We start from the raw sequence: 14526 nt of genomic DNA on the forward strand, positions 1-14526 counted from the left end.
GTTGCTGCTTTGTCAATGGTCTCTAGAAGAACCTGGTGTATGTTGGTCCAAGATGTGCGTGTTGTATGAATGCTGCAAAGAACTTTATTCCTGATGGATCTTGCATTCCAAAGGAGCAATACTTCACTTTCCACTTTTCTACAGTATGGTAAATAAAACAAAGTTCTCACAACTAAATTCTGATCATTACATTGTAAAGCTTCTGCATAACCTCTCGACTTGGATTCATTGTTGTGGCTATATATCCTGGTATTCTATTATATTTTTAATTGCTTCATTAAAACATTAACATAAGCCAAGATGATCTAATTACAGCACAGTAACATTCACAATGTTGGCAATTACTGACCAGCTTTTTGTCCTTTTATTCTCTAAGTATGTTATGTTTTATGAAATAGTATTTTCTGGAAGTCAGATTATGAATTTACACTGCACTAAGGATGCTACCTTTTAGGATGGGGGGGGGGGGGGGAACTCTGTCCCTGGACTCCCATTACTGTAGTTTCTCATAGCATCTAGTTTTTAACACAAATATTGAAGTCCACCACTTATGAAAACAGGAAAATCTTGGGATTGATTATAAAATATTGAAAACAGTAATAGGGAAATAATGACAGTGAATACTTCATTAAAGCCTTTTATTATGTTAAGACAAATGTTATAGGTTTTCTTTTGTTTGATCAAACAAACAAACAAGTTCTACTGATGGCAAATGGTAACTTTAAAATTGTGTTGGATCGAATGTTCTGAAGATCCAAAAGCTTCTAAAATATGCAGGATGAGAGATTTGGTCAATCTTCAGAAATTCACCAATAGTGGCAAGGTTATTGTGCAGCGGTTTCACCCGCTTCAAAACTAAGTTTTATGCTGTGAAATGCACCCTGTACTATATGCAGTTAGTTTAATGCCGAGAAAGGTGAAAAACAAAACAGATTCAAAGTTTGTATTTACATATCCAGATCCTTTTGATTTAGCACTATTAGAAACAGTTTCCACAAATCCATTTGAACATGACATAATTAACATCTACAAACACTTAACATTGTAAAAATCCAAAATTTGATCCAAGAAAGCACATTGAAAACAGTGCAAAGTATTATAAAAGACCCCTACAGGTTTCTAGAATCAAACATTCACAGTTTATTAACCTACATTATTAAAAAGCCAAATTGAGAGATTTTTAAATGTGACCTACGATATAAAATGCAGAGGCAAAGTGGAATCCATCAGAAGGTAAATGGTTACCAAAAGTCAAAACTTGTTACTTTTTCAGGTTAACCAATGAAGTTATAAACAAGAAAATTTGGGGTTTTGCAGTATTTGGTTGCAAAAAGCTTGCCAGATGGTGTTGGGTCAGAGAAGGCAATTTCTTTCTTACTCAGGTAAGTTCCATACATGAAAGTATTTCTGAAATAGAGATGGAAGTATGTTAAATGTTAAGTATTCAAAATATAGGCAGCATTTTATAAACAGGATTAAGAGAACAGAGATAAAATTTCATTTGCAGTGTTTTCAGTTTAAAAAAAACATTCTTTAGATGTGGGCAGCCCTAGTTGACCTGAGAAAGGAGTGGTGCGGTCGTGGTTTTGATCCAACTGAGTGGCTTGCTAGGTCACTTTAAAGAGCAGTTAAGAATCAAACACATTGGTGTGGGACTGGAGTCACATATAGGCCAAATCAGCTTAAGTTTCCTTCCCTAAAGAGCATTAGTGAACGATTTCAGCAAACCAACAGCTTCATGGTCATTTTACTGATACCAGCTTTTTATTTCCAGATTTTTAAAAACTGAATTCCAATTCTCAAACTGCCATGAACTCTCTCTGGAATATTTGTCCAGGCCTCTGGATTACTAGTCTAGTAACATAACCACTACACTACCCAACTGTATTGGACATCTGATTATCAGGATTATTAATTTAGCTGCTTTATTGGAAGTCCATTACTGTGATAACTTTTTATTAGTAGTGTGTGCTGAGTAACTGGCATACAGAAACAATTTACTTCATGCAACTAGAATTGGCAATGTGTTTGGGGAGGTGTGTTTTCAGCAAATAGCTTTAGTCAGACCAGCAACAACTACATAAATTGGAGAAATCCAACCGATTCTAAAAATGCTGAATCAGCACCTGGCAGAGAAAAACACGATGACCTGGAATTTGCAGTGGATAATAACAATGAACGAACCACATTTGTTGTTATTACCCCTTTGAAACTGACCACAATGTCAGGAAGTTGCGTGTGCGCATCCTAACATGGAAATCCTGAAGTTGCGGTTAGTCATTCACTGCTCCGACACTGGCTGCACTGTGCCACCCCCCACAGCCGGCATGCCATGAAATCAGTGAAACTGACAAAGTTTGGCTTGTCCACGGTAATACTGCTGTTAAATACTCCATTAAATGTTAGACCTTGTTGGCTTAGGTGTAACTGGGGGTTTAACAGCGTATTGACTGCTGATCAAATGTTATGGCCCTGAAAGACTAATTTTAAGTTTGTGGAATGTCAAATTTATCATTTTAATAAAAATTATAATTTTTATAAAGCTTTAAAAAAATTTAATTGTTCATCTTTATTTCAGGTTTACCTTTTCCCCTTGTGACAGCCCCAATTTTTGTTTTGCTCTCTAACATTTTTAAAAAGTCAGAATAAAAGGAGCTTGTTCACTTTCTAGTTCCCTGTCTGAGAGTTCTGCATTATGATTAGCAATGTTCGCTGTAAGCTGCATGGATGTGCAGTGCTCCAGGGATCCCTCGCAGCTGGCTTTTCAATTACAGGGAACATTGCTGCTTAAACAGCTTGTTGACGTCACAGCAGCTCGTGCTATGAAGTTCCTACTATACTGCACTGATCTCAATGGAACGTCGGAAAAGCTGAACTTCTCGCCAGAGATCGTGAGATCTTTATGGGAAGCTTTAATCTGAGCCAACGGCAAACGCCTTTGCTTCGCCACTGACCACAAATTACGAGCCCAAGTGTCTTCAACATAACTCAAACTTCTAATAGCGGGGAAGGTTCTTCGCAGCCCTGATTCTCTTCATATTTATGCTGTAACTCCTCATGTAAGGAGAAAAAGCAGAAATACTAATCAAAATATGTTCACATGTGGTACACTTTAATGTATCCATTACTCCCATCTGCTTTCCCAGTGAGGATTAAGTGAGGTGGTTGGTTGCTAGTTATCAATGGGTTCCACTTGTTATTGAAGTGTCCGGACTCCCTTCCGTTTGTTTAGAGCTTGGTCCTACAAATAATTCCATCACAGCTGATGGGTATTATGTAACGAGAAAGGACTAATTAGCAATCTTGTTGTATGAGGCCCCTTGGGTTGGAGCGATCATAATATGATAGAATTCTTCATTAAGATGGAGAATGAAGTAGTTGACTCAGAGACTAGGGTCCTGAATGAAGGAAACTACGATGGTCTGAGGCGTGAGTTGGATAGGATTGATTGGGGAATGTCACTCAAAGGGTTGACGGTGGCTAGGCAATGGCAAACATTCAAAGACCTCATGGATGAACTACAGAATTTGTTCATCCCAGTTTGGCATAAAAATAAAACAAAAAAGGTGACTCAACTGTGGCTAACAAGGGAAATTAGGGATAGCATAAGATCCAAGGAGAGGACATATAAATGGCAGACCAACTAAATACATATTTTGGTTCTGTCTTCACAAAGGAGGACATAAATAACCTCCCAGAGATGTCGGGGAACATAGGGTCCGATGAAAGGGAGGAACTGAAAGAAATCAGTATTTGTCGGGAAATGGTGTTAGGGAAATTGATGGGATTGAAGGCCAATAAATCCCCAGGGCCTGATAATCTACATCCTAGGGTACTTAAGGAAGTGGCCCTAGAAATAGTAGATGCATTGCTGATCATCTTCCAACAGTCGATGGAATCTGGAACAGTACCCATGGATTGGAGGGTAGCTAATGTTACCCCACTATTCAAAAAAGGTGGTAGAGAGAAAACGGGGAATTATAGACCCGTAAGCCTGACATCGGTAGTGGGGAAAATGCTAGAGCCCATTATAAAAGATGTAATAGCAGAGCACTTGGAAAACAGTGACAGGATCGGAGAAAGTCAATATGGATTTACAAAAGGTAAATCGTGCTTGACTAATCTACTGGAATTTTTTGAGGATGTAACTGGTAAGATAGATAAGGGAGAACCAGTGGATGTGGTGTTTGGACGTTCAGAAGGCTTTCGATAAGGTCCTGCATAAGAGATTAAGGTGTAAAGTTAAGGCACATAGGATTGGAGGCAAGGTATTGACTTGGATAGAGAACTGGTTGGCGGACAGAAAGCAAAGAGTTGGAATAAACGGGTCTTTTTCCGAGTGGCAGGCAGGTACCGCAGGGATCGGTCCTTGGAACCCAGCTATTCACAATATATATTAATGATCTAGACAAGGGAACTAGATGTAATATCTCCAAATTTGCAGACGACACAAAGCTGGGTGGGCGTGTGTGCTGTGAGGAGGATGCTGAGAAACTCCAGGATGATTTGGACAGGTTGGGTGATTGGGCAGAAGCATGGCAGATGCAATATAACGTGGATAAATGTGAGGTTATCCACTTTGGTGGAAAAAACAGGAAGGCAGATTATTATCTGAATGGCAATAGATTGGGAGAAGGGGAAGTGCAACGAGACCTGGGTGTCCTTGTGCACCACTCGCTGAAGGTAAGCATGCAGGTGCAGCAGGCGGTTAAGAAGGCAAATGGTATGTTGGCCTTCGTAGCAAGAGGGTTTGCGTACAGGAACAAGGATGTCTTGCTCCAGTTGTACAGGGCCTTGGTGAGACCACATCTTGAGTATTGTGTGCAGTTCTGGTCGCTTTATCTGAGGAAGGATGTTCTTGCCATGGAAGGAGTTCAGCGAAAATTCACCAGGTTGATACCTGGGATGGCAGGAATGACGTATGAGGAGAGATTGGGTCGATTGGGCTTGTACTCGCTGGAGTTTAGAAGAATGAGGGGGGGATCTCCATTGAAACTTATAAAATTCTGACAGGACTGGACAGACTAGATGTAGGAAGGATGTTCCCGATGGTCGGGGAGTCCAGAACCAGGGGTCACAGTCTAAGGATAAGGGGTAGGCCATTTAGGACAGAAATGAGGAGGAATTTCTTCACCCAGTGGTGAACCTGTGGAATTCTCTACCACAGAAGGCAGTAGAGGCAAGTTCATTAAATATATTCAAGAAGGAGTTGGATATATTTCTTAAGGCTAAAGGGATCAAGGGATATGGGGAGAAAGCAGGGACCGGGTACTGAATTTGGATGATCAGCCATGATCGCATTGAATGGCGGAACAGGCCCGAGGGGCCGAATGGCCTACTCCTGCTTCTATCTTCTATGAATCTATGCTGAGGTAGCTGATTGCTACCAACAGCAACTTGCATTTATAGAACGTCTTTAACATAATAAAACGTCCCATATGGCACTTGCATGATTTTTTCTTGTTCACCAAAAGTCTTATACTTTGAACTTTCTAGACACATGCCAACATTCACAAAACCAAATGCAATATAAATTTGAATGCAAATTTCCACTCATTTAGATATTAAACTAAATACAAGAAGGGAAATAACGCCAAAGTTCCTGCAGTACACATTTTGTGACATTATGGGATTAATTTTCCAAATATATGCTGGCAACGAGGGATCTCACCAACCCATGTCGGAAAATAGTGGGCAGGTAAAGTTCTTTGCTGGCTGTATGTACTTGAACAATTTGGACACCAGTAGTGCTCTTCGCATAGTATTTCTAAAGTAGATTGGTGACTTTTTCAGGATAAAATGACTGCTAAACATGTGGAAACAAACATTTTAGTTTCATGGGCTAATTGGGGTTGTACCCCCAATACTAAGCACACTCTAACTGCTTACCGGACAGTGTCCACCATTCTGCTGGCAATTTCTTTTCTCCGCATCAGACTGAAAACCCAGATTCTGCTTATGCCACAGATAGCCTCTTCTGGCTTCGTAGAGCATCGCCAGGCACGATGATATTCAAATAGTTCATGGTTCTTAGATTTTTTCTGATCAGTAGGCTCAGATAGCACCCTAAAGGCCTATGGAGGTACCACAGAAAAATTGAAGGGCAAATTGACTCAAAGTAACTGACACTGAATCCCTAGAAACAGTATTCCTCTATTATCTCATCCATAGAAATTTACAACTCTACCTTCAGTACATACATACATACGAACATAGGGATTAGGAGCAGGAGTAGGCCACTCGGCCCCTCGAGTCTGCTCTGCCATTCAATAAGATCATAGCTGATATGATTACTCTACATTCCCACCTACCCCCGATGACCTTTCACCCCCTTGCTCATCAAGAATATATCTACCGCTGTCTTAAAAATATTCAAAGACTCTGGCCCCGATTTTCTGGCCGCCGTCGGGCGGCTTTTCATGCGGCCGTGGTCCGAAAATCGCGGAAAAAGTGGGCCGGGACCCCCCCCCCCACCTGATTCCCCGCCCCGTCCGACTTTCGGACCGCCGTTTCCACGCGCCCCGCTTCAGTCCCGCCCGTCGCTGGCGGGACTGCTCGTCGGAGCACTAATCACCAATGATCACCTTGTTAAGGACGATTTTCCCGTGCCGTTGCGACTTTGGGGCTTTCCCCACCTGAAACCCGCCGATGAGAGCTGGCGTGAAAACAGCTGGCTTGCTTGCTTGCAGCAGCAGGTCGCTGAGGGCTGAAGATATTTAAAGAGGCAGCATTTGCAGGCTGCAGGACCTTGTTGATCAAGGCTTGGGGGAACTATTTGAAGCCTTAGGAGCAGCTGCAGAAAGTTGGAGCCTCACACACTTCTTCAGTGTGAGCTCCTGGGAAGCCCCTCTCACCACCCTAACTCAGGACCTCCTCAACCGAGGCATCTGCTAGAAGCATGGGAGGCCTTTGGCACCTTCCCTTCCTGGCATTAGAGGATCTCCAACAGCAGAGGTGACAGCAGCAGAACCAGGAACAGCAGGATGATTACCAGGAGCACCAGGCTGCTGCTCACTCACCTGAAGCTGCACAAGCCAGAAGGGGCCAGCGCTTGGAAGTGGCTTGAGAGCACCTTGCTGCGCTTTAGGGGGCCAGTGGGACCCGTTTCTGCACTGGCAGTCCTACTCAGAAGGACTTCCATGAAGATCTGGTTTCTCTGTTCAACAGATGGCCAACGCTCCTCAAGAGAGGTCATTCTCTTATGAGCACTCACCATGTTTTCCGTATGCTGGCGAGTTATCTCCTCCATGGAGGTTGCCAACCTTTCCATGGTGCTGCGTTCATGCACCAATGACTCCACAAAGGCTCTGCTCATGGTCGCTATGGACTCCTCCATTCGCTCCACACTCGCAGCGACCCTGGAGACAAAACCTGCCAGAGACTCCTGCATCTGTGCATGGAGATCCATCACCTCTTCTCTTGCGGATGGACCCAGAGGCAGAGGGTCGAGATGCAGCGCAGCTGAGCTGAGCAGGCAGAGCCCTGCGCCCTCCGACGAGGACTCTCCACTGCTGTCCCTGTCTCCAGAATCTGCTGAGGCTCACTTGTCAGCTGTGAAACACCAGGTGACAACACTACTCTATGTCCCAAAGGTCCCCCCCGAGGTGGGAGTGTCTGCGCTGGTGCTGGGTGCGCTTACTTCTGCTGACGCTGCACCCTCAGAGGTTGGAGCTTCCTCTGAGGAGTCTGGCTGCACAGCCTCTTCCTCCTCCACAGTGGGGACGGGGGCTCTGGATGGTATTGTGGGGGAGTAAAGGAAGGAGTTACAGATGTAATGCCAAGGTTCCTCTGGTGACTCCCAGCGAGTTGGCATCTGCTGACACCTGCATCCATGCAGCATTGGTCTCAGTGGGAGGCCTCTTCCTCCCTGACCTAGGGAAGAGGACCTCCCTGTGAGCCCTAACCCCATCCAATAATGCCTGCAGTGAAGCTTCGTTGAATTTGAAGGCAGCTCGGGGTCTGGCACTGGCCACAGCTGCTGCAGGCTCCTCTGCCATCCTGTATGGTTCATTTGGAAGCCTTGAGAGGATGCAGTGCTTGCCATGGACCTTGAAAGCACCACGAATGATGACATCATACTGTGGGGATTTCTGACTCGATTTAGACAATTAGCAAGGCTTCCCACATGCTGGGGATTAATTGGCCAATTGAGGGAAAATTGCGTGGGGCTGGCTGACACTTTTTTATGTGTGTCAGAAACCCCACATTCGGGGAAATCCGACCATTTCCCACACAAGCCGAAAATCGGGGCCTCTGCTTCCACCGCCCTCTGAGGAAGAGAGTTCCTCTGTGAGAAAAAATTTCTCCTCATCTCTGTCCTAGTTCTAGATTCTCCCACAAGAGAAAACATCCTCACCACATCCACCCTGTCCAGACCCCTCAGGATTTTATATGTTTCAATCAAGTCACCTCTTACTCTTCTAAACGCCAGCGGATACAAGCCTAGCCTGTCCATTCTTTCCACATAAGACAACCCGCCCATTCCAGGTATTAGTCTAGTAAACCTTCTCCGAACTGCTTCCAGTGCATTTACATCCTTCCTTAACTAAGGAGACCAATATTGCACACAGTACTCCAGATGTGGTCTCACCAATGCCCTATATAACTGAAGCATAACCTCACTACTTTTGTATTCAATTCCCCTCGCAATAAACAGTAACATTCTATTAGCTTTCCTAATTACTTGCTGTACCTGCATAGTAATCTTTTGCGATTCATGCACTAGGACACCATTTTTGTTGCTGGCCGCCTGCCAGCACTTGCTCCCGTTGCTGTCCCCGGCCCCCGTGAAGGCCCCCCCCCCCACCACCCCCGCGAGGTGCCGGCTGCTCTCTGTGAACCCGGCACTCCTGAGTGCCAGGCTCGTTTGCGGACACTCCAGATCCCTGGTGGCCCAGCTGGGCGCCGGGACGCGTTGCGCCAGGCCCCTCCCCTTTAATAAAGGGAGGAAGGCCTGCAGTATCGCGGCGCGACATTGCGCCGCAATATTGGCTCGCAGCGCCCCAAGAGGGACGCGGGGCGCTTCCAGTAGAGCCCCTCCTCCCTCTCGGGGCACTATCTGTGAAAATCGGCTGTGGGGGTGCTAACTTTTTCGGGGCGCTAAAATTAGCGGGCGCTACCCAATTTTACTCCCAAATCTCATTTGAATAAGCAGCAACAGAAGAGAACTTATAATACAAATTATTTTTTAAAAAAAGGTAAATTTATCTACCGAACCGTGGTGTCTATAATCTGTTGGTAGTCATTTTTGTAGATGTTAATTGTGTTGACCAATATGTACACAAATTAATGGACACTGTTGACCAATAGCAGAGGGCAGAAGGAGAACTTGCCACATTTAATATATATTTTTTGAATCAGTTAAATGGTGACACCCCTCCCTAGATTTTCTCACTCCTAGGGAGGAAAAAAAATCAATTCCACTCTATTTGGGATTTGTCCCCATCTCCATTTCCTCTCCAGTTCCTACCCCATCGTTCTGTTTCATTCCTCGTCTAACTGTCCACTCCTGGTCTTGTATTCCATGACCAAAGTCACAGATGGATAATGTACTGTTCACGTTCTCAGGACGTCCCAAAGCACTTCACAGCCAATGAATTATTTTTAAAGGGTAATCACTGTTGTCATGTAGGCAAATGGGGCAGCCAATTTGCACACAGCAAACTCCCACAAGCAACAATAACATAAATGACCAATTAATTGCTTTCAAATCCCCCATCCTAAGGCTCTGAGCGACACTGGACACCAGGGGTGCAGTGGTATCCTTTGCAGCCAGTGTTGCAAATAATGGGAAATTTTCCTCTTTATCTGGCTATTACACGCTTATCTCGTTGTGGTGTTTATCACTCTGCCCGACTCTTCCTCGTTGTTTCTGGGAGTCTCTCCTCCTGTCTGCTCTCTCATCTGCACGTATCCTATGTTTCTATATGGCTCTCACTCATGTTTCTTTATTGATGTACTCAATATCCACCATTTTATAGTTCCATAGGCCTCAGTAAGATGGGAGGCAACACATACTGGGTTGGATTTGGGGCAGAGTAGTTGTCAGAGGTGCTGCAGTACGAGTTGTTGGGAGAGAAGTTCTGTTGGGTATTAGGTCAGGAGGGACTGGGGACTACAGCAGGAAGGAAACAGTGTTGTGGCTAGAGTGTGAGAAGGAGCAGAGGGAGGTTGCTTTGGGTTGGGATAAACTGGGGGTGGTGCAAGGGACTGGATCATCAGTAATCATGAGGAGTGAGACATGGTAATGTTGGAGTCTTGGAATATTTAGAGAGCATACAATTTGGGGCCTGGGAGAACTTTGAGGGTATCTGGGCTCTAACAGCACTCATATGAAGGGGCTATTGAGTCATGGAAGTGATTGTGCTGTGGGCTGTGAGGTCGGAGAGTACAGGGGAACAGCTGAAGTACAAAAAACAGTTCAATTAATATTGCACATCTTAGCAAAAAAAATGGGAGGTGAAGTTACATTGGTACATTAGAATGTGTTTTTTGCAGGTTTAAGCAAGTAGTAGAGATAAGCAAAGTGTTGCTTTAATGTAACCTATTCCAGATGTTGGATTAACACTAATTGATGCCGGTAATGCAGATTCAACTAATAGATATTATTTCACGGCCCAGTCTCACCAACACGCCACTTTTGTGAACATGTACACCATCTCCGTTGTATGCGCACAGAAGCTTCACCTGTTTGATATGCTCTGCAATAAGACAGCCAACAATCTTCTTCTCATTAGAGACAAACATGTAGGTTTTGCTTTGTCCTGGGCAGCTTAGTGTGGCTTGCTGAAACCCTAATTCATTATCTACCAACTCTCGCACTTCTTCGACCTTATTAAGAAAAAAACAAAACAGCATACAGTCATTATGTAAAAATACAAGACATAAGGAAAAACAGCCACACCTATGCAATATGTTCCTTCACTTCCATCTATGATGCCCTTATTTCCAGTAGCTTAATCAATCACTCCCGTTGCTCCCCCAGTACATCCCCACCTTCATTCTCTTAAATAAGAAGGGAGCAAAATTGAGCTTACCTGGCACACAACCAAGCCCAGTGATCAATCGCCAGATCTGGCTTGATCATATTAAGCTTCACTGTCCCACACTCTCAAACACCAACTGTTCCAAAATCATCCTGGAGATCAATGACAACTCTAGGTTCCGCGAATACACAACTAACTACCACCTCAAACCCCATTTTTCTCCTGTCCCCTCTATCCTCACATCCAATACCAAATCTGAGGAGCGCATTTATTTATTTTTGTCTTTAAAATGTCCCCTCCCCCAGATCTCTTCACCCCACCCCCCCCAACAAGTGCAGCCCTGATCTCTCACCACTTTCCATTTTCATCCCTTGCTCTCTTCAAAATAATCTCTTCCACAAGACTCCTCCCCCACACCCCTTGATCCCCCTCACCACCCAACACCTAATCATTCAACTACCACTCCTGACCCCCATGTTATTTAACATTAACTGTTCCCTTTCCACAGGCATTGTCCCTCTCCATCAAAGCCACTGTCATCACACCCATTCAAAAAAAGAAATCCACCCTCAATCCTACCATCCCCTAACTCCTTTCCGCTTCAAGATCCTCCAGGATGCCATCACCTCCCAGTTGTGTGTCATCTCTCCAGGAACTTCCATTTGAATCCCTCCAATCTGGCTTTAATCCATGTCACAACACTGAGACTGCCCTGCCCAAAGTTATGTATGACACCCTCAATGTGTGTGGCTGTAATGTGCCATCCCTGTTTTCATGCTCAATGTTTCTGCAGCATTTGAGACAGACTTCCTCCACTGCTTCTCCTCCATTTCCAGCTCAAAGGGACCGCCTTTGCAATTATATAGTGCCTTTCACATCTTCAGGACATCCCAAAGCACTTCACAATGAACTACTTTTTGAACTGTACTTGCTGCTATATAGGTAAACATGGCGGTTACTTGGTTGGTGGTGTAGGCAGCAATCCACATGACTGCACTGAAGTGTCAGCCTAGATTATTAAATTATCCAATAATTTGAATTAAGCTTTAATACATTAAAGTAGGAATTTGGTGCTTAAAAAAATTGAATTATCAGCAAATTTGAATTAAATGACTTTGAATTAAAAGGAGTCAATTGCATAGTTTGATTTTGTTCAAGTGACATCAAGCCAGTCTGGTGAAAATTGTGCTCAAGATTTACATTTAATCAAGTATCAGTACACTACAGGTTTGGGGAGAAAGTCCATCAATATCGTGCCTTCTTACCTTTTTAAGAGCATATTTAGGGTCATCTGGGAGAATCAATATAATCTTTCCGTCCAGATATTCTGTCACCACACGCTCTTTTTTCCATCCCTGTAGTGTTAGAGAAATATATTTTTGTAATACTGCATTTTCCTCACGTTTCAACAATTCAAAAGAATGGAATGTTAGTTAAGTGACATGGGGTTGGCCATATGACTAGAAGTGAATGGTGTTGAGTATGAGACAATAAAGAAGAGGTTACCATAAAGCAAAACAAGATGTTTAATAATATAGTATGGTACAATGGAGACTGGATGCCAACAATAATGGGAGAAACAAAAGGTTTGAGTCAAGTTACACAGAAGTATTGTTGTAGTCATTCTACTATAGTAAACTGGGAACAAAATCACGATTTCATAGGGTTTTTTTTAAACTGAAAGAGGGGAAAAACAAAACAACTTGTATTTATATAGCATCTTTAACATAATAAAACGTCCCTAGGTGCTTCACAGGAGTGTTATTAAAATTTGTTGACACCGAGCACAAGTAGTTTTCTTCTCACCTCCACCAGTACCATTCTCTTTTCAAACTAGGGCAAGATAATGATATTAGAATTAAATTCAGTATCTAGAGCATTGTTTGAGTGAAAGATTTCATGGTCACTTTGTCCCCTATGGATAGACTCATGCTACCTGTAGTACCAGTTACACCTTTGAAAACGCCCATCACAGCGTTAGTCAGTGTAATTGGGATGTTAGTTTTGAGACTAATCAATGGTCTTTCTTGCCCATCTTAATTCCTTTTTATTCATTCTTGGGATGTGGGCATCGCCATCGATGTCAAGGGTATCATACCTTGCCTGTCACGCCTCGTCTGATGTTCCACACAGCAGGAGTGACTGCACCAAAGGTTTTTGTAAGACATAATTCGGTCGCTTATCAGTAAAGCTAAGCTGAAGTGATCAAATAATTTCTCTGAAGTGTTATCCTCCACCTGAAACTGGGCCCACGAGTACACCTGAGCACATCCAAAACATTGTTATTCCCTGATCCAAACATAATCGGTGCAAACAAAAACCACCCAATGAAATCTTCGAACAGCTGCCAACTCTTGCTTCCGTCAAACCAGCCATATTGGAAACTGAAAGGCATGCCCGGCTTCCCCACCCCCACCCCAAAATGGTAAAGAGCAACATTTCCTCTTCCAAGCTGAGCTTCGCATCCGGGTGGCCATGGCAACACTGTGAATTCCTATATCTTCTTGTACTCTTTTGTTTGCTCTAGCTCTATACAGTGATACAGGATGCTTCTACTTTGCACAAGTCTGGAACCATTCTGCGCCTTTATTGTTTGTTTGCAGTCCCAAGCATATATTTCCTAATGGAGCACTATGGCTGAATCATATCAGCTGCATAAAGTCTGAAGTAACAGGCTATAGAGAAACCCAGGACACACCTCAATTTCATGTACATCTTTCCCCAACCAGTTACCCATCTGCCATGGCCCGCAAGTTTTTTGGGACCCCTTGCTGAGTGTAGTGTTCATATCCCCACTACACCCCCACCCTGCTGACTGTGGTATTTGTGGTCAACCCCTACAACTGGCAAGATTAAAACAGCTTGCAGGCAGAACATAAGATTTCTCCCACAGCTCACTCCCCCCATGCCAAAATGGAAATCCAGTGATCTTCAGAGGCTTCCACTCGTTTATTCTGAAATTGGGACTTGCTTTCAGAACACAAACCACTATATCTGTGGAAATGGGCGTATATTCTAAAAGGGTGGTGTTGAGCGAGAAAGAGGAAGTGGGAAAAGACAGACACAAAGAGAGAGGAAGACAGTTTATTTCCTCATTCTAATTTCATATTTTTTAAAGCAAACAATGTCTGAGAGTAACAGATAGGGAGAGCCAGGAGGAAAATGTTGAGGGGAGGTGGCTTCTGACCACTTGCCACTCATATTTGGGGGGGGGGGGGGGGGGGTGTGGGGAGGAGAAAGAGAAGAGAGTAGGAGTGGCCAGAGGTTTACGGGTGAGGTGACTGAATGTGAAGCAAGGCACAGGAGCATATAGTGATTGAGTACATAGTGCAAACTGAAAGATGATGAAATGGTAGGAGGGGAATGCAATAGCAGCATGCAGAATCATGAGTGATAGGAGGTGGGGATGGGAAGGAAGCCACTCAGGACCTCATTTTTCCCTGCAAACGCAGCAATTAGTGGCTCCTTTGCTCGCCGCATCACGCCATACCACTTACCAACTACAATCCAAAAGGGGAAAGAGAGATAGGGAAAGGAAAAA

The 14526-nt window shown here is 43.9% G+C and overlaps 1 protein-coding gene across 2 annotated transcripts in view; it reads right to left on the reverse strand.

The window, feature by feature from the left end:
* Positions 1-624: 624 nt before the first annotated feature.
* esco2 (establishment of sister chromatid cohesion N-acetyltransferase 2) overlaps positions 625-14526 on the reverse strand; it is a 35672-nt gene continuing 21770 nt past the window's right edge. For both annotated transcript variants that reach the window (XM_085997382.1, XM_085997381.1), the window contains 4 exons: positions 12251-12340; positions 10687-10830; positions 5890-6074; positions 625-1407 (listed from right to left, as the gene is read on the reverse strand). In XM_085997382.1, the coding sequence (XP_085853508.1) occupies positions 1275-1407; positions 5890-6074; positions 10687-10830; positions 12251-12340 (552 nt within the window). In that variant the 3' untranslated portion in view covers positions 625-1274. The remainder of the gene's footprint in view (positions 1408-5889; positions 6075-10686; positions 10831-12250; positions 12341-14526) is intronic.

This window comes from Somniosus microcephalus, chromosome 9, assembly GCF_052327205.1.
Source record: "Somniosus microcephalus isolate GS21.2 chromosome 9, FLI_Smic_1.0, whole genome shotgun sequence".
NCBI lineage: Eukaryota > Metazoa > Chordata > Chondrichthyes > Squaliformes > Somniosidae > Somniosus > Somniosus microcephalus.